The sequence below is a fragment of the Lactuca sativa genome, chromosome 2 (assembly GCF_002870075.4).
Source record: "Lactuca sativa cultivar Salinas chromosome 2, Lsat_Salinas_v11, whole genome shotgun sequence".
In the NCBI taxonomy this organism is placed as follows: Eukaryota; Viridiplantae; Streptophyta; class Magnoliopsida; order Asterales; family Asteraceae; genus Lactuca; species Lactuca sativa.
This window is the reverse complement of record NC_056624.2, coordinates 31,397,165-31,418,499: the sequence shown is the minus strand read 5'-3', so window position 1 is coordinate 31,418,499 and position 21,335 is coordinate 31,397,165. Positions and strand designations below refer to the sequence as shown.

Here is a 21,335-nt window from a genome sequence, read left to right as displayed (position 1 = left end):
TTGACCAAAAGTGTTTTCCTCACGTTAAAATGTTTATACTTGTATAATTAGTGTTTTAATCATTAATTATTTATATAAATATGTCTTCATATGGAATTAGGATCATTCTCTGTGTCTAAAGTCTTCACTTGACACCAAGCACTTGTCCGATCCTTCCTTACGATAACAGTCCGTTCAATTCCAGTCACTTACTACAGGTTAGTTCATACCCCTTAATCAATGTTTTAACTATTTTTAAATGGTTTATGGGGGGATACAAGTAGAATCATGCTACTTATTATATCAATCACATGTGATTAATATGCAGCATTTATATGATTTAATACTCATTAGCCGTTTTACCAAACAGTTTTCTTCAAATGATTTTCATAAAAAAATTATATGTTTTGAAACTCCTTATTACACTATACATTTTACTCTGTATATTACATTTCAAACTTATTTAAAATTGTGTTTGAAACAAATGTTTCTTTATACAAAACTGTTTAATCAAACCCATGCCTTCGAACTGTTTTATAGATTGACATCAAGTCGATCTTTTCTTAGATAATAATTATGCTCAAAGGTTTTACAAAACTTATTTTATGCTTTTATATTATAAATTGCATGCCTCTATATGTATGGTTATATAAGTAATGTTTAAAAGACTTAGGAAGGCTATCCATCTTGTGTCCTTTTTCTCGATTTGGATGTGGGCTGATAGAATATTGGGTACTCGTCTGAAGGTCATTTAAATATTAGTTATATATCGTGTGTACATATATAGTCATAAAAGGTCCTTCCAGTTCATCCCATGCCCTTGGGTAACAAGGGTATTCATCCATGTCCATTCATTGTATGATATCGCGTTCTAGTAATAGTGCTAGTATCTTCCTAAACTACCCATATGGTAGTTTACTAGTAATCTAACTGGTACGTATGGACATGGATGTATACCCTTGCTACCCGAGGGCATTGGATGAACGGGAAGTACCTTTATGGCTATATATGTACACATGATATATAACAAATATTTAAACGTCCTTCGGATGAGTACCCGATATCCCACCAGACCACATCCAAATCGAGGAAAAGGAAACCGGGTGGATAGCATTCCCATGTCTTTTAAACATTTCTTATATAACTATACATATAGAGGCATGCAATTTATAATATAAAAGCAATAAAATAAGTTTTGTAAAACCTTTGAACATAATTATCATCTAAGAAAAGATCGACTTGATGTCAATCTATAAAACGGTTTGAAGGCATCGGTTTGATAAAAGAGTTTAGTATAAAGAAACATTTGTTTGAAACACAATTGTAAATAAGTTTGAAATAAAACATACAGAGTAAACTGTATAGTGTAATAAGGAGTTTTAAACACATAAAGTGTTTATGAAAAACATTTGAATGAAACCGTTTGACAAAACGGCTAATGAGTAGCCAATCATTTGAATGCTGCTTATTAATCACATGCGATTGATATTATAATTAGCATAATTCTACTTGAATCCCCCCCATAAAACATTTAAAAACAGTTAAAACAATGATTAAGGGGTATGAACTCACCTGTTGTGGGTGATACGGATGAACTAAAGAGGTAGGACTGCTAGGTGTCAAGTGAAGACTTTAGACACACACACAATGGTCCTATTTATATATGAATACACATGTATATGAACAATTAGTGATTATAACACTAATTAAACATGTATATACATCCTAATGCAAGGAAAACACTTTTGGTCAAGTGCTAGGAGGCTAATGGGTTGCAACAAAGGAGTGCAAGACCTCTTATGGGAGTTTATGGTCAAAAGACCATATGTGTTGGAGTTTACGGCCCAGGGGAGTAAACTCCTGGCCGTAAACTCTCTCTCTTAGGTCAGAAAATGAAGCTTAACATTATTACAACTTAAGTGGTGAAGAGCTTCTAGTCATAAACAAGTGTTTGGGCTTCCTTTTAACTCCTTTGAGGAGTTCACGGCCCAAGGACCATATCCCATCGAGATTACAGCCGTAATCTCCCTTGGGAGGGTGTTTGTGGTGTTTTCAAGTCCCTAATTTATCCAAGAATGAAGCAAGGAAATTGTCCAAGGCTTTAGGAGAGTTTATAGCACCACTTGGCACTATTTTATGGAGTTCATGGCCCTACAACCTCTTGGGCCGTGAACACCTTACTCTTGGTGTTCTAAAGGTGTTTGCTAGTCCTAAACTCAACTAGGTACATGTCTAAATTAGTCTCTTGACTTAAGGAAGGCTTTTAGGGCATTTTGGCACATGAAAATGGAGTTCACGGCCCAAGAACTTCCTTGGCCGTGAAACCACTTTCACCCTTTGAAGGGATTTTCGTCCTGAAATTAGAATTTAGGCAAGGAATTAGGTACAAATGATTGAGTCATGAGGAGGAAATTTCCTAATCGATTGGTTCTAGTGCTCCTAAGTGAAATCGGGTTCTCGGTTGGTATCCCAATGAACGTTCACTAATGGGCGATGGCGTTGCTTCGTCCGCTTGACCTCTCGGTCGAGGGTCACTACGGTTCTAATACGAAGGTGAGGATCTCGACAAGTGGACTTACAAGAGTCCTTACGGAATGGTACATTTTAACGATCGGGACACGAAGATTAGAACGTACGTCACTGAGTTCGTGGAGTAGGTCTAGTTTGCGAGGTACAGGACCGATTTTGGTAAGAATCTCGGAGGTCCTAACTATATTGGATTTAGCTTTCCACGCGATACGAAGCATAATAAGCCATTCCCAAAGTGAGTTTTTCCTAAAGAATTTGGTCACTCACTTGGAATTCCAAAGGTTCTTTCTGTTGCTAAACATCCCAGTGAAGGGCCACTCCTTGTTGGATCAACGTCGTACGGTTTTCTGTGATTTGCGAGGGGTTTTGGATGAATTAAGACAGTAGGTCTGTAAGACCTAGAATTTGGCGAATTTTTGTCGGCATCTCTGGTGTCGACAAATTGCAAAACTACTCAAAAATTCCCACATCACTAACAGTGTGTCATAGGAACCTGGCTCTTCAATTTCAAAACTTGTGCTTAGAGAACTTCGCGAAAGTTCCTCTAAAGGTAATGTTTCCAGGGGATCCTTATTACCACGAGGGTAGATAAGTAAGTCATTACATGGAGAAATGACGAGCTGATCCAAGTAAGAAAGACGGACTCTATTCATTAAGCTCATTAACGCTTCGGGCGTATTGGTCCTATCCGAGGGGTATCACTACAGACTCGAAGTGTCCGCATCGAGTTCGGAAGGTAGTCTTCCGGACATCCTTCCCTAACACTCGAACTGGTGATATTCGGATCTCAGATCCATTTCATCTATGCGAGGCAGAGATAACGATTTCTATTGGAAAATCTTGACGGAGTCCTCGATAGCCGAGGCACATATGATGCAAACCGTCGATCTCTGGAAGAATAAGATTGGGGTTCTCCAGGGTGAGAATCGTAGTCTTCTTATTCTATCACTGTGTGGTTTGATAAGTTGTCTGCACTGTTCTTGTGTCTCCGTAGGTGTTTAGGCTGTAGGGAAATCTGTTTACAGGAGTCGTACTAAGTTCTAAGTTTGTTCACATGACGATGTGATTACTCTTAGGCTTGGGCAGTTCTCCATCCTGAAGTTCATATTAGAATTCATAGTTGGTTTCACAATCACAATCTCATGTATACGAGTCGTATATAATTAAGATTGAAAAGTTAGCCGAATAACTGATTCTTTTAAGCTCACATCCCATCGAGGAAATGAAGTTAAAGTGAAATCATCAATTCTAAACCTATAGAACCTTGATTATATATCACTCTTTATGTATACATTCCTTAGTGATCGGTCAATCGTATGAATCCTTGGATTGAACTTGACGTACTGCACGAGTGGTACTTCGGGGATTTCTTCGGAAAAGAGAAGAACTATGAGGTACTCCACGCATGAGTACTTCGGTCTTCTGATATGAGGGTTTCGCTAAAAAGACGTTTACTGATAATGAGACGTACGTATGAAGCTGTTTTTGTGAGGATCAAACTGAATCGAGTCGTATGATAATGTCGGAATCATACAGAAACTTAAAGACATTATATTTGAACACAAGACGTTTACAGACAAAACCCAACCGTGCAACCATCAACAGAGTTACGATACTTTAGACTTATAACAAGACCATTGCTGCGAATAAGGTATACTACAAAAGGCAAGTATACGCAGCTCGAGCATCCCTATACAGACAAGATCGCGCAAAAGGTAAGTGTGACAACCCAAAATTTCCATTCTGTACAAACCATTTGACGCCAATAGAAGTAGAACAGTTACAGTGAAACTTCAGACTTCGAGTACAAGTTTGGCAGTTTTTCAGAATTTACATTTAAGGAGATATCAGGAGAGTGGATGCACTAGGGTTTCGTGCAACATTGTTATTCCAACACTCTGCTATATTAGATATCATTTCGAGAATAAAAATATTTTCTGCCAAAAATATCTCAGGACTATAAATAGAATTCTGAACCAAATTGGTTCATTAGTTACATTCCATTTAGAGAAAAGTCAAAATTCTCTCTCACGGATCTTCGGGTTTTTATCCCAAATTGTGAGTACACTTCTCTAGTTGTCTTATAATGCTTATAATGTTCTTAATAACTTAGATTACATAGCAAATTTGTGAGATTCGGGAGTTTACCGCCCAAGAACGTTCTTGGAGAGTAAACTCCTATATGTGGCTTAAATGCTACCTAGTCTTTTCCCCATGTTAGGTAACTACCTTAGGCTTGTATGCTAGTGTGTATATGACTAGAAAACATCAAAATCGGATCAAGACACCAAGATTTGGGAGTTTACCGCCCAAGAACACCTTGGGAGTAAACTTCATTTTAAGGGCCAAAAGTGTCCCAATGACCCTCAAAGCTTTGAAACTCGAACTAGAACCCACCATTGCATGTTTAGGACACCCAAAATCAATCAAAATAAAAGATTAAAGTGAGTTCACGGCCAAGGAGGTTCTTGGGCCCTGAACTCCATGTTTAAGTGCCAAAATGCCCTTAAAACCTTCCTTAAGCCAAGAGACTAATTTGGGCATGTACCTAAATGAGTTTTGGACTAGCTAACACACTTAGAACACCAAGAGTAAGGTGTTCACGGCCCAAAAGGTTCTAGGGCCGTGAACTCCATAAAATGGTGCCAAATGGTGCCATAAACTCTTCTAGAGCCAAGTACAAAAGCCTAGTTTAGTTCCTAGTTAATTTAGAGATTTGAAAGCACCATAAACCTTCCCCTAAAGGAGATTACGGCCACAATCTGCATGGGATATGGTCCCAGGGCCGTAAACCCCTATAAAGGGGGCAAACGTCACCCAAACACTTGCATTAGCCTTGAAACAATTCACCAAACTAGTTGTATAAATGATAGGCTTGAATTAGAGACGTTGTTGAGAGTTTACGGCCAGGATTTTACTCCCCTTGGCCGTAAACACCAAAACATATGGTCATTTGACCATAAACTCCCATTAGAGGTCTTGCACTGCTTTGTTGCAACCCATTAGCCTCCTAGCACTTGACCAAAAGTGTTTTCCTCGCGTTAAAATGTTTATACTTGTATAATTAGTGTTTTAATCACTGATTATTTATATACATATGTCTTCATATGGAATTAGGATCATTGTGTGTGTCTAAAGTCTTCACTTGACACCAAGCACTTGTCTGATCCTTCCTTACGATAACAGTTTGTTCAATTCCAGTCACTTACTGCAGGTGAGTTCATACCCCTTAATCAATGTTTTAACTATTTTTAAATGGTTTATGGGGGGATACAAGTAGAATCATGCTACTTATTATATCAGTCACATGTGATTAATAAGCAGCATTTATATGATTTAATACTCATTAGCCGTTTTACCAAACAGTTTCCTTCAAGTGATTTTCATAAACATTTTATATGCTTTAAAACTCCTTATTACACTGTACATTTTACTCTATATATTACATTTCAAAATTATTTACAATTGTGTTTCAAACAAATGTTTCTTTATACTAAACTGTTTTATCAAACCCATGCCTTCAAACTGTTTTATAGATTGACATCAAGTCGATCTTTTCTTAGATAATAATTATGTTCAAAGGTTTTACAAAACTTATTTTATGCTTTTATATTATAAATTGCATGCCTCTATATGTATGGTTATATAAGTAATGTTTAAAAGACTTAGGAAGGCTATCCATCTTGTGTCCTTTTTCTCGATTTGGATGTGGGCTGATAGAATATTAAGTACTCGTCTGAAGGTCGTTTAAATATTAGTTATATATCATGTGTACATATATAGTCATAAAAGGTCCTTCCAGTTCATCCCATGCCCTTGGGTAACAAGGGTATACATCCATGTCAATACGTACCAGTTAGATTACTTGTAAACTACCATATGGGTAGTTTAGGAAGATACTAGAACTATTACTAGAACGCAATATCATACAATGAGTCAGTTCATTCATGAGTCAATACTTTCTAGATCATTACTATACATTACTATACTTGCTAGGTAGAGAGCACGTATATTACAGCTATAACATTACAGTACATTACTATACTTGCTAGATAGAGAGAGCATACATTACAGCTAGAACATTACAGTACATCACTATACATGCTAGATAGAGAGAGAACACACATTTCAGCTAGCACATGTGGAACATTACAGTACATTACTATACTATTACATAGATATGTTTACATGATCACACTTACATGAGAACAACTACATGATCACTTACATGATCACACTTACATATACATAGGACAAACGTCACTAGGTGATATATCATGGAACCGATTCAGGATCTAACTATACCGATGAATCACAACGCAATTGTGATCGTTATATCGAGTATATATGATCATAGTAATGTGGATGCTCACGGCTTGCATACATGCAGGGGTCGTGGGTAGGTCCCAAAATCCCTTTGATAGGGGAGCGTATAGTCTGGGATCTAGACATCACATTATACCTTATCCCTCAAATAAGGCACTTGAGTACCGATGTAGTTATTTATTACAAATACTACAGTACTTGGATGTATTACCCTAGATTTAAGGTAAAAGGTACGGTTGTAGTTCGACACTATACCATAGTACTATTTCTTTTCCCATTACATTCACTTCGTGAATTTTCACACGACGGACGGTATTGTTGTATTATAGGAACTACTGCTGTACAAACTACCTTAAACTGGATTTATATTAAGGCATCATGTGATTAATTGCACCATACTATCGATTGGTAACAACGACAAAGGTATGGTCGTAAAAAGAAATGACGTTTGGCACCCGCAGACCTACAGGTCCGGCTGTAGCTAGAAGCAAGGTGTAGGATAGTCAATCTAGTATAGACCTACACGTAAACTCACGCTCTCCACCCAAGAGAATTCTGGCTACAACTCGGGCCATGAAATTTAAGGCATGCTCCGATACAGTAAATCAAAATTTTTGTCAATGTATATATGTATATGTAATGTATTGTTACTCGTTCTAGTGTCGTAGTATATGTTCTCTTTCTAGTATAGTTGTATATGTTCTTCCTCTAGTATAGCTGTATATGTTCTTCTCCTAGTATAGTTGTATATGTTCTCATAGTAATGTAATGTATATGTTCTCATAGTAATAAGTATTGACTCATGAATGAACTGACTCATTGTATGATATCGCATTCTAGTAATAGTTCTAGTATCTTCCTAGATTACCCATATGGTAGTTTACTAGTAATCTAACTTGTACGTATGGACATGGATGTATACCCTTGTTAACCAAGGGCATTGGATGAACTAGAAGGATCTTTATGACTATATATGTACACATAATATATAACAAATATTTAAACGACCTTCGGACGAGTACCCGATATCCCACCAGACCACATCCAAATCGAGGAAAAGGAAACAAGGTGGACAGCCTTCCTAAGTCTTTTAAACATTTCTTATATAACTATACATATAGAGGCATGCAATTTATAATATAAAAGCAATAAAATAAGTTTTGTAAAACCTTTGAAAATAATTATCATCTAAGAAAAGATCGACTTGATGTCAATCTATAAAACGGTTTGAAGGCATCGGTTTGATAAAACAGTTTAGTATAAAGAAACATTTGTTTGAAACACAATTGTAAATAAGTTTGAAATAAAACATACAGAGTAAAACGTACAGTGTAATAAGGAGTTTTAAACACATAAAGTGTTTATGAAAAACATTTGAATGAAACTGCTTGATAAAACGGCTAATGAGTAGCCAATCATTTGAATGCTGCTTATTAATCACATGCGATTGAAATAATAATTAGCATAATTCTACTTGTATCCCCCTATAAAACATTTAAAAACAGTTAAAACATTGATTAAGTGGTATGAACTCACCTGTTGTGGGTGATACGGATGAACTGAAGAGGTAGGACTGCTAGGTGTCAAGTGAAGACTTTAGACACACACACAATGGTCCTAATTACATATGAAGACATATGTATATAAACAATTAGTGATTATAACACTAATTAAACATGTATATGCATCCTAATGCAAGGAAAACACTTTTGGTCAAGTGCTAGGAGGCTAATGGGTTGCAACAAAGGAGTGCAAGACCTCTTATGGGAGTTTATGGTCAAAAGACCATATGTGTTGGAGTTTACGGCCCAGGGGAGTAAACTCCTGGCCGTAAACTCTCTCTTAGGTCACTAAATGAAGCTTAACATTATTACAACTTAAGTGGTAAAGAGCTTCTAGTCTTAAACAAGTGTTTGGGCTTCCTTTTAACTCCTTTGAGGAGTTCATGGCCCATGGACCATATCCCATGGATATTACGGCCGTAATCTCCCTTGGGAGGGTGTTTGTGGTGTTTTCAAGTCCCTAATTTATCCAAGAATGAAGCAAGGAAATTGTCCAAGGCTTTAGGTGAGTTTATAGCACAATTTGGCACTATTTTATGGAGTTCATGGCCCTAGAACTTCTTGGGCCATGCACACCTTACTCTTGGTGTTCTAAGGGTGTTTGCTAGTCCTAAACTCAACTAGGTACATGTCTAAATTAGTCTCTTGGCTTAAGGAAGGCTTTTAGGGCATTTTGGCACACAAAAATGGAGTTCACGGCCCAAGAACTTCCTTGGCCGTGAACTCACTTTCACCCTTTGTTTCTAAGTGATTTTGTGGTCTAAACATGTAATGGCAGCTTCTAGGTTCATTCCCAAGGCTTTGAGGGACATTGGGCACACTTTTGGCCCTTAAAAAGGAGTTTATTCCCCAAGGTGTTGTTGGGCGTTAAACTCACAGATCTTAGTGTTTTGACACAATTTTGATGTTATTAAACACAATCTAAGCAATATAATACAACTAGATAGAAGTACTCACGATTTGGGATAAAAACCCGAAGATCTATGAGAAAGAATTTGACTTTTCTCTAGTTGGAAATGTAACTAATGAATGAATATGGCTCATATTTCTATATATAGTCCTGGGATTTTTGGCAGAAAAATATTTTATTCCCGGAATGAACTCTAATATCCTAGAGTATTGGAATAACAGTGTTGCATCCATTATCCTGATATCTCCTTAAGTGTAAATCCTGAAAAAAAAACTGTCAAACTTATACCCAATGTCTGGAATTTCACTGTAACTGTTCTAACTTCTATTGGCTTGATATGGCTTGTTCAGAATGGAAATTTCGGGTTGTCACAGAAGGCGGCTTGCTGTTCCCTTATCTCCGAGAGGGCTGCAATCATTTGTGATTGGAATGTGTCGGCGCAGAGTTGGGCGTCATCCTGCAACCTATCCAGTCGATGGATGTCAGAAGTGTGAACTTGTACTTCCACGTTGACTTTCACGAAGTGGGTTTGCTTGGACCCCAGATTGATTGGACTGGTTGACTAGTTTGCTCACCATGACTGGGAGTGCTCGGTCGGCTGAACCTCCATCCCTGACATCGTAGAAGTCCCGACACATACCGTAGGGAGGATGTAATCCTTGTTGTTGGCTCCAATGGTGAAGGTGACTTCCCTAATTGGGAGTTGGTCCCTGAAAGTTTCTCCTAACTGCTGGCGGTTGGGCTACTGGTGGGTCGATAACTTCTGGTTCTCAGTCCGTCCCAGAGTCATCCCCTTCTTCCAACTCTATGGGTTTTTCATCCTCTTCGGGATCCTCCTCTACCCATCCTCCATTGCCCATATTCGGGTAGTAGGGGTCCCCTGGTGGGTGGAATCCAGCCAGGTGTCTGTGCGAGAATAGAGATATGACAATTGTCTAGAATTTAAAACATGTACATCTAAATACGTAAGTTAAAGTATTGTATCTACCAAATACTCCAATGGTATTTAAGTTTGTATGTTTGATACTAGTGTTATTTTGGTAAGTTTTGACTTGTTGCTCACTACGACCATTCCTCGACATACATTAGTCCGATCTTGGATAAATACAGTTGATCAGGCTATATTCGTCCCAAATCCGATTACATATTCTGAGGCCTAGTCGTAGTGTCCAAATTGTCTTAATACTTCTTGTATAGCTCTAACTATGAAAATAACTCGTTGTATGCATGCATTTGTTCTTTTACGACCCAAATAATTTAAGCTAAATGAAATGCGGTTTAGGTGTAAAAACGTTTTGTCAGAGAGTTTTAGTCCCTATGCATTTATAGTTTGTATATCTTATGTGGTTCGATATACTTAGTCCACTATAAAAATGCTCTGATACCAATCTGTCACACCCCTAAAACAAGAACGGCGGAATCGTTCGGAGGCGGATGACTTCATGTAGTATCGAAACAATTAAGTACATAGTAAAGAAAGTAAACACAACCATCATATATATAATTTAAAAGTTATGTTGTTGTAAGATATTGGTTTCAAAAACAAATCACAATATGATGACAAAATGAGTTTAAAACTGACCCGTTAGCATCATTTCTCCAAAAGCTGGGGTTTACCTGTATTACTGAATCCCTGAAAAATACAAGTAGATTTGAAAGAGTAGGTCAGCATTTAAGCTGGTGAGTTCATAAGTATTTGATGTCAATGTTTGTATGAAATTGAATAAATTTGTTTATAGATGTTTGAAAACTCCTAGAAAATTCCATATTTTCTACTAGCATAAAAGTAGTCTTCTACTAAGACCCGATCGTTTTGCATGTCGTTTCTAAAAATCCAATATTTTTCCATAACTGTATGACAGTTTAAAAGTTCCAAAACTATAATGCAATATTGTTTTTCATGCCTAGAATAGTAGATCTATGTGTGTATAAAATCTCTTAGACATTTGATATCCCCGTAAATCAACGTGTTTTTAATACTTGATGTGAGTTTTACAACCATGCTATTGACCCAGACTGCCTGTAACAACGTTCTTCAGGCGTTGGAGTGTTATGACGTTTGTCACCCAAGACCCACCGGTCTAACTGTAGCTAACAGTTTAGGTGCGGGATTTTCAATCACGTATAGATCTCTCCAAGTGATTATGGTATATAATACAGGACTTTAACTACATACTAGAAAGTACGTGAAGATGAACGTCTCACAAAACTTAGTATCAAATACATTTATGTATGAAAAGCTCGTTTGTTCTTGTATATGAAGGTATTTCCTTGATATAGTACTTATAGTATGTAAAATGTCATGAATATCAAGTAAACTATACCTATTATAGTTTTTCCAAAAGTGTGTTTCGTTTGTATGGTAAACCCTAGTGTACTGTCAACTTTGTATGTAAAGTATAACGTTATTGAACATTTATACTCAAAATATAAATGAAGTGTTTGACATTCGTATAACAACGTGTATATATTCTTAAAGGACAAGATGTTATTGAATAGGTGTTGCATGCGAACGTTTTCATATGATAGTTAAGAATCACATATGATTTGGTATATAAAGATAAGTGTAGTAAAAGCTTATTGTTTTCCACACGAGAGTAACCGTGTGTTTTACTTGTATTTCCCCCCTTTGAAAGCGTATAAAAGCATTTATAAAGTAGTTGAAAACGTAGTTATAGGGGTATGAACTCACTTGATAGATTGAAGAAAGTGAGACGCAAACTGAGCAGAACTTTGACTCGAGAAAGCGGATTTTCTTGGGATTCTCGGGAATCTCGGGAGCATAAAAATTCCTTCGGGGCTTGGGTATGAAAACCGGGGCTTCGGGATATTTCTTGCACGTAAAATGGAATAAAAACGCAAGAGAAGGAGAGGAATTGAGCAACTTTAGCCGGAACACTCGCATCCCTTTTATAGGGCAAAAGACCCTCGGTACGCTAGGCGTACGAGGTTACGCGGGGCGTATTCATGCATCATGGCTTACCGCATCCTGGTCTGCCGGACTTCGAATGGGACGGCATAGATGCGTAGGGGGTGACGTGGACGATCCAAGGCCTGGCACCCGAGTACGTTGGGCGTAAAATGTCTTGGTTTGTGCCCTTCAAACTTGTAAAATCCGTAACTTCCACGTATGAGCTCCTTTATCGACGTTATATATATGAACGCGGAGGTGAGAATACGGTCTACAACTTTCATTTAGACTTCGTTGTCTGGTTTTGATTTTTTTTAATTAATTATTTTTAACAAGACGGGAAACGAAAAAGTTCGTTAAAAATCCATAATTTCTTTGTTCGACGTCCGTTTTCGCCAGACTTTTTACCGTTGAAATACTGTTGTCGAGACCTTCGATTCTCATTTAGGTTGTTTCGGCCAAAAGTCACTCGATCTCTGTTTCGAGTTTTTAGCTGTCTACTGCTATACCGACACTTCGAAAAATGACAACTTCCTCATACGACGTCAGATTTGGGCGTTCTTTTTATGTATGTTCACGGTTTAATGATACCTATGACTTTTATTTAGATACCTAAGCCTAATAAGTATATTATTGAAATTTCTCGTTTTATGTTTAGCCGTACTGACGGTTTTTGTTGTGAATCTTTGGTTGGTCATAACCTCTTCGTTATAATTCAGTTTTCAGTGTTCTTTATATTTCTGAAAATCTTGACATGATAACGATCATTTTAGGCAACCCAATAGAAACTTTTGAGCATTTTATTTCTGATGTTAATTTAATTATATCAAAAGAGATTACAATTTTTTGACTTTTTAGGTCATCACATTAATTCGAAATATCGGGTTGTCACATAAGGCTGTAGAGAGTTGCAACATTCATGAATTCGTAAAGGGGTGTGGTGACGCTGCGGGGAGCTGTAGTACTCACTAGTCAGTGAGAGATTGTTATGATGTTGCGGGGAGCCATAGTATTCACTAGTCAGTGAGAGGTTTTTGTGATGCTGCGGGGAGCCATAGTACTCACTAGTCAGTGAGAGGTTATTGTGAAGTTGTGGGGAGCCATAGTATTCACTAATAAGTGAGAGGTTGTTGTGATGCTTCGGGGAGCCGTAGTACTCACTAGTCAGTGAGAGGTTGTTTTGATGCTACAGGGAGCCGTAGTAATCACTAGTCAATGAAAGGTTGTTGATATGTGCATAATTAGCCATATGTTTAGTATAGATTTTTATTCATTTTTGGCTAATTATGTGCATAATGTGGACAAAAGGTACTTAATAATGCTTAAATTGTGTTTTCAGTCCAAAAGACATGCTTGGAGGTCAAAAGGAATAAGGAGAAGCAATTAGAGACCAAAGAATGAAGAAAAAGGAAAAAAAACCCACACCTACTCGACGAGTCCACGCACCAACTCGGCGAGTTCATAAGAATGTTCCCGAAGAAAAGTCAAAAATACTTGTCATACACGGATTTTACACGACCTACTCGCCGAGTTGCCCCTATTTTGTGATATGTATAAATAATGGATCTTAATCTGAATTGGGGAACTTTTCTAGCTTTCTTGGAGATAGACCTACGATTGAAGAACCCTTTGGAAACCTGAAGAACCCTAACCTTTGATCTTTTGAAGACTCAAGGGGAATTAGGTTATATTTTCCACTTAATCTTAGGATTAAATCATGTTTAGCTTAATTAAATTCGTGTTTGAGCTTGTTTCCACTGTAATCATGAGCTAAATTCGTATTGTTTCTGTTTAGGAAGAACCAAATTACTCCTATGGTTTAATTATTACTTTTATTGATTGTTTATTGGTGATTTTATTAAATTAAGTTTGTTAAAGAACCTTATGCATTAACCACAACTATTTTCTGTTAATTAGAAGACAATTAAGTTGCATGAACATATCTTAGTTGTTAACCACATATGCTTATGTGAACACTTTATCATATGTCTAGGAATAATGAACATGAAACTAGGATTAATTTGAAAATGGGTAAATTAATGTGTGAGCTTGTTTGAGAAACCAACAAACAAGAGGTTAATTGAAACACCCACTTGATTAACTAATTACAAATCTTATTTAATCCAAATAATTGAACTAGGGAATTAATTAGTTCAAACCATTGGCCACTGCTTGAATTGATTAATTGTCTAAGGGTTAGTAATAGTGAACATGAATCTAACTACTCTAGTTGGTAACCAGTAACAATTAATTTATCACATTATTATACAAATAACCATAGGAGTGAATTCGTTGGACCTAAACAGAAACTCTTTATCAAATTTGGTGAATTTTTACTTGTTTTTAGTTGTTAGTTAATCATTTGTTAGGTGGTGTGTTTAAGTTTCTAGTCTTGTAAAACTAGAGAAAAACCTTTACTTTTATTACTTTGTTAGTTAAAATTAGTTATTAGTTTAATTTCCGTTCCCTGAGTTCGACACTCTACTTATCCAACTATACCACTAAAAGACAGGTTCACTGCCTTTGAGTGCTAAATTTATAATTAAAAAGTAGGATTAAACCAGTGCATCTTACACACATCAAGTTTTTGGCGCTGTTGCCGGGGAACGGTTCAAAAATTAAGTCTAATTCCTAATTTTATCGATCCTTTGTGTGAGTTTTCTTGCACAAAGTTAATTTTTTAGTAATTCAGTAAGTAGGTTAGGATTTAGGATTTATTAGTCTTTTTAAAAAAAAATCCTTTAGTTTTTATTTTTAGTTAAAACAGGCTACTCGCCGAGTGCACTCGCACCTACTTGGCGATTACCCTGCTATTTGGTATTTACTTTTCGTTTAGCTCAATTTCATTTTTTTGTTCTTTTTATGTGTTTGTCTATTTTATTTCAGGATTTTCATGACCAGAGGATCCAACACTCCGCTGGTACCCCCGCTTGAAGACCCAAAATCTGTGTTGAGAAGGAACAAAGGTAAAGACGTGGAGAGTTCGAATACACCTAAGAAATCGCCTTTGTCTAACTTGAAGATTGTTTTTGGGAAGAAGAAGAGCAGCAAATCAGGAGCATCCAGCGTATCTTTAGCAAGCGAAGACCCGATCAAAGAAGACACCGAGTATGAAACCAAGGAATAAGAAGAACCTACATACGGGCATGACTTCGATTCCGGCGACGAGTTAGCTCTTACCATGGCTAACATCGATATAATCCCCATGGGACTTGTGCAACCTGCAATTCCGCAATTGGTACTTTTGAGCTAAAGGGTCACATCCTTGCTCAACTTAAGGAGATCCCCTTCACAGGAAAAGACCACGAAGATGCTTACAAACACTTGGATGAAGTCAATGATGTGGCTGATTACTCCAATGATCCAAATGTGCCTCGAGAAACTCAGCTACTTCACATGCTTCCGGTTACTTTGAAGGGTGCTGCAAAGGATTGGCTCAAATCATTTCCCCCAGGATCTATCACTACATGGGCCCAAATGAAAGAAGAGTTCATTGATCAATTATGCCCACCATACAAGATATCCAAGCTAAAGAAATCCATAGCTAACTTTTAACAACAAGCTGGAGAGTCACTATATGAAGCTTGGGAGAGGTACAAGAGCTTGCTAAGGAATTGTCCACATCATGACGTCAATAGTCAACAAGAAGTCTCCATCTTCTATGATGGAGTAAATGTTACAACAAGGCAATTACTTGACTCGCAAGGTCCACTCATGAAGAAGGCACCTCTAGTGATAAAGCAATTAATTGAAGAATTCTCTAAGCATTCTAAAGAATACCATAATCCAAGAAATGATGTGACAAGGGGGGCCGCCTATGCAGCTTCAGAAGACTTGTCAGCAGTCATGGCTATGCTAAAAACCATGGATAGGAGGATGGACAAAATGGATCAAACGATACATGCTATTCGGGTGGGTTGTGAGAACTGCAATGGGCCTCATCTTACTAGAGACTGCGACTTGGATGAAAATGGAAATAAGAAGGTGCAAGTATGTTACTCAAGTGGGGACCGATATGATGAAGATTGGCGGAAACCAAAGAAGGAGTGGCTCCCTTATGACGAGTACAAGAAGGCTAAGGAGGAGAAGTACAAGCAAAATGGAAGAAGTTTTTACCAAAAGGAGGAGCCGGCATAAGAAAGAAAGCCATGTTTGGAAGAGATGCTTACCAAATTTGTAGTTGCTTCAGAAAAGAGACATAATGATCATGATGTTGCAATCCAAGAAACAAGAACCATGCTTACAAACCACCAAGCATCTATCCACAACATTGAAACGCAGCTTGGGCAACTTGCTCAACAAATCAATCAAAGATCACCGGGCGAACTACCTAGTAAAACCAAAAAAACCCACGAGGCGCGCACATAAGCATAGTCACAACAAGAAGTGGGAAGATAATTACTCCTCTGGCCCCTATTCAAAATGAAGCACCCAAAGAATTGCAAAAGGAGGATGCAGAAAAAGAAGATCAAAATAAAAATCTGCATGGAACAGACCCTACTCGCCGAGTCGAGAATATGGACTTGACGAGTCCACTACCAAATTCCAAAAATTAAGTTCCTGAAAAGCCCTTTCAGCCTCCAATTCCATATCTAGCCCGAGCTAAGAAAGAAAAGTAGGAAGAGGAGTACCAGAAGTTTCTTGACCATATTAAAGCTCTTCAAATCAACATACCCTTCATCGAAGCAGTCGCGCAAATGCCAAGATATGCAAAATTCCTTAAGGAGCTTCTAACCAATAGCAGGAAGATGGAGGATGTGAAAGAAGTAGTTCTTAATGAAAATTGCTCAGCTGCCATGTTAAACAAATTACCAAAGAAGAAAGGTGACCCGGGAAGCTTGACTTTGCCTTGCCAATTTGGCAACTTGGCTACCATTCATGCTTTGGCTGATTCGGGAGCAAGTGTGAACCTCATGCCTTATTTATTCTTCAAGAAGTTGGATCTCCTGGAACCAAGGCCAATTCATATGGCAATTCACTTAGCAAATAAAACAGTCACATTTCCAAGAGGAATACGTGAAAACTTATTGGTCAAGCTAAACAAGTTTGTGTTTCCCGCAGACTTTATAATTCTAGACATGGAAGCGGATCCTCAAGTCCCGATTATCGTTGGAAGATCTTTCCTCAACACGGCCAGTGCTATAGTGCACATGAGAGACTCGAAGCTTACTTTACGGGTAAGAGATGATTCAGTCACTTTCGGGGTTGATCAAGCTATGAAGCATGCGAGGAATAGTGATCACATGGCATTCTCGATTGACATGTTTGATGAATTAATGGAGGAATGTGATAACGAAGATCCCAACAAGTCAACCATCCGTGATGAAGAATTGGATGCTGAAAAATACTTACTAGAAATCGAGAGGATGCTGGAAGAAGTTGAGTATGAAGAATTAGTGAAGAAATCTGAAAAAGCTACTCGGCGAGTAGGGCCAATCTACTCGCCGAGTCTAAGTGAAGAAACAAATGAATTCGTAAATTACGCAGCAGACTCGCCGAGCCCCTCACCTGTACTCGGCAAGTACAACTTGCAGAACGCAAAAACAGAGCTCTAAACATTACCAAATCACTTGGAGTATGCTTTCTTTGAAGATGGTCATCAAAAGTCAGTTAAAGTTGCCTCTGACCTCTCCAAATATGAAAAAGAAGAACTAGTTCAAGTCTTGAAGAAGCGAAAGCGGGCCACAGCATGGAGCATTACCGACATCAAGGGAATAAGTCTCTCTTATTGTTCTCACAAGATTAACCTGGAGGAAGGAGCGAAGCTAGTTGTGCAACACCAAAGAAGATTAAACCCAAACATGAAAGAAGTGGTCAAGAAGGAAGCAGTCAAGCTCTTAGATGTGGGGCTCATTTATTCTATTTCCGACTGTCCGTGGGTGATTCCGGTCTAAGTGGTGCCCACGAAAGGAGGAATGACAGTCATAACCAACGAGAAGAATGAGCTTATTCCAACACGAACGGTAACTAGTTGGAGAGTGTGCATCGATTATCGAAAGCTAAACGATGCCACTCGTAAAGACCATTTCCCCATACCTTTTATTGATCAATTGTTAGAAAGATTATCGGGCCATAGTTATTATTGTTTCTTAGATGGCTTTTCGGGTTATTTCCAGATACCCATAGACCCAATGGACCAAGAAAAGACCACTTTTAGTTGCCCAAGTGGGACCTTTGCTTATCGCCACATGCCCTTTGGGTTATGCAATGCACCCGCGACATTTCAAAGGTGCATGACAACCATATTCCACGACATGGTGGAAAAATTCGTGGAAGTCTTCATGGACGATTTTTCTGTTTTTGGATCTTCCTTCCATGATTGTCTCACTAATCTTGATTTAATGCTTGCTAGGTGTGAAAAAACTGACTTAGTCCTTAATTGGGAGAAATGTCACTTTATGGTCAAGGAGGGTATAGTTCTAGGCTACAAGATTTCCAAATCGGGAATTGAAGTGGAGCGGCAAAGATTGACACAATTGCCAAATTACCCCCACCAACTAATGTGAAGGGCATTAGAAGTTTTCTTGGACACACGGGTTTTTACTGGCATTTTATAAAAGATTTTTCTAAAATAACTAGACCTCTAACACAATTACTTTTAAAAGATGCACCATTCAATTTTACTAAACATTGTTTAGAGGCATTTGAATTTTTGAAAGAAAATTTGACTAATGCCCAGATCATTATTGCCCCAAATTGGGATTTACCATTTGAAATAATGTGTGATGCTAGTGACTTTGCATTAGGAGTTGTCCTTGGTCAAAGGGTTGATAAGCACTTTCGACCCATTTATTATGCAAGTAAAACTTTAAATCCGGCCCAAGAGAATTACACCACCATTGAAAAAGAATTACTAGTTGTGGTGTATGCCTTTGATAAATTCTGCCCTTATTTAGTTTTATCTAAAACAACTATTTTTACTGACCATTCTGCTATCAAGTATTTGTTTACCAAGCAGGATGCCAAGCCAAGATTGATACGTTGGGTTCTACTTCTTCAAGAGTTTGACATCGATATACGCGATAAGAAGGGAATGAAGAATATAGCAGCCGACCACTTATCAAGGCTAGAAAACCTGCAATTGCAAGAAGATAAAGTTGGAGATGACTTTCCGGACGAGTACATTATGGTGACCATGAGAGAAGAGCCATGGTTCGCGGATATAGCTAATTACTTAGCTAGCAAGTACATCCCAAAAGATCTTACCCGCCAACAAAAGAAGAAATTCTTTTCAAAAATAAAATATTACTTTTGGGATGAGCCTTATCTTTTCCGAAGTTGCGCGGATGAAATCATACGAAGATGTGTGTTCAGGAATGAAAGCCGACCAATCTTGGAGCATTGTCATCGCGGGCCCACCGGTGGACATCATGGAGCACACTACACTGCTAAGAAGATCTTTTACATTGGGTTTTATTGGCCCACATTTTTTAAAGATGCGGACCAATATGTCAAAGAATGTGATGCATGCCAAAGAGCGGGAAACATTTCATCCCGAAACAAAATGCCACAACATAGTATTCAAGTGTGCGAAGTATTTTTTGTATTGGGGATCGATTTCATAGGACCATTTCCCATGTCAAAAGGAAACAAATATACATTAGTGGCGGTGGATTATGTATCCAAATGGGTGGAGGCACAAGCATTACCAACTAATGATGCTCGGGTGGTCGTGCGATTTTTGAAGAAGTTATTTTCGAGATTTGGAGTTCCAAAAGCTCTTATAAGTGACCGAGGTACTCATTTTGCCAATGATCAACTAGATAAGGTGTTAAGGAAATATGGGGTAACTCATAAATTCTTTACATCTTACCCTCCACAAACTAGTGGGCAAACCAAAGTGACCAATAGAGCCTTGAAAAGAATCTTGGCGAGATTGGTAGGGAGCAATCGGAAGGAGTAGTCGGACAAGCTAGATGATGCACTTTGGGCCTTCCGAACATCGTTCAAAACACCTATTGGTACTACACCATATAGGCTAGTTTATGGAAAGCAATGTCATTTACTGGTGGAAATCGAGCATAAAGCTTTTTGGGCTTTAAAAATGTGCAACTTCAACATAGCAGAGCTCAAGAACAACCGGTTGATGCAAATGAATGCTCTTGAGGAACTTAGAAATGAGGCTTATACTAGCTCTTTAATTTATAGAGAGAGAACCAAGAGTTGGCATGACAAGAGGATCAAGGGTAATAAAGAGTTTCATGAAGGTCAAAAGGTATTGCTTTTTAATTCAAGACTAAAACTCTTCCCAGGAAAACTCAAATTAAGATGGGACGGTCCTTCTCTAGTGAAGAAGGTGTTTCCACATGGAGCTATAGAGTTAGTATCAAAAGATGGTACCCCTTTCAAGGTTAATGGACATAGAGTGAAAAGATACGAAGAAGGAGTCCCAAGAAATGAAGACATAGAAGAAGGGCTGCTTCTGGAGGGAATGGCAGAAACGTAGCACGGAAGGAGTCCAACTAATGACTCCTTAAAAAGAAGCGCTTCCGGGAGGCAACAATGTTTAGAGTTTGCATTTCTTTTCCCTTTGTTTTCCTTTTAATTTCTTAGGTTCTGTGTTATTTTCATTCTTCTTCTGAAAATATGTTTAAAATGATTGTTTGAGGGCAAGCAATGCTCAGAGTGTGGGGTGGTGGTTTTAAAATAAAAAAAATTAAGTTTTTTTCAAACTGCAAGCCTTACTCACCGATTTTATACACATACTTGGCGAGTACCTCTTTAAAATCCTTAATAAATCGCGAAAATGCATTCCCACTCGGCGAGTAGATACTCCTACTCGGCGAGTAGAAGTTTTACATGGGTTGTTTACAATCTGTAAATAAGGGTTCTTTTACTCATTTTCACCATAACCCTCATACTCGCCGTATACTTACTCCTCTCAAGCGATTTCTTTAACTTTTGTTGAATCTCCATCAATCAAGCAAACAAGTATGATTTTTACACCCAATACTAGTTAAAGATTGAAGCTTTATCGATTCTTAGTCCTTATTTTGCCCAAAACTCAGATTAGGGGTTTTCTCCAATTCGAGGGTTTTGATTTTATCATGAATTAGGAGGCTTTAGTCAAAATTTCTTATGGATTAGTGTTTAATGGACTTAGTACAACAAACCCCTT

The 21,335-nt window shown here is 37.9% G+C and overlaps 1 protein-coding gene and 1 non-coding gene across 2 annotated transcripts; one reads left to right on the top strand and one right to left on the bottom strand.

Moving 5' to 3' along the window:
• Positions 1 to 15,742: 15,742 nt before the first annotated feature.
• Positions 15,743 to 15,849, bottom strand: LOC111917369 (small nucleolar RNA R71). The gene has a single exon (XR_002858868.1). It is a non-coding gene; the product is annotated as a small nucleolar RNA R71 (small nucleolar RNA).
• A 1,065-nt stretch (positions 15,850 to 16,914) lies between these two features.
• On the top strand, positions 16,915 to 20,663 carry LOC111917346 (uncharacterized). The gene is made up of 3 exons (XM_023913036.1): positions 16,915 to 17,643; positions 19,176 to 19,402; positions 20,195 to 20,663. The coding sequence occupies exons 1-3, from the start codon at positions 16,915 to 16,917 to the stop codon at positions 20,661 to 20,663; spliced, it is 1,425 nt and encodes a 474-aa protein (XP_023768804.1).
• The last annotated feature ends 672 nt before the right edge of the window (positions 20,664 to 21,335 follow it).

What these genes read in the sequence shown, in the direction of transcription:
- LOC111917346 (XM_023913036.1), top strand. Translation starts at nt 16,915, where the DNA reads ATGCCAAGATATGCAAAATTCCTTAAGGAGCTTCTAACCAATAGCAGG. An exon ending in CTGAAAAAGCTACTCGGCGA is followed by an intron (nt 17,644 to 19,175) that starts GTAGGGCCAATC and finishes TTTACCAAGCAG; the next exon opens with GATGCCAAGCCAAGATTGAT. An exon ending in GCTAATTACTTAGCTAGCAA is followed by an intron (nt 19,403 to 20,194) that starts GTACATCCCAAA and finishes TACACCATATAG; the next exon opens with GCTAGTTTATGGAAAGCAAT.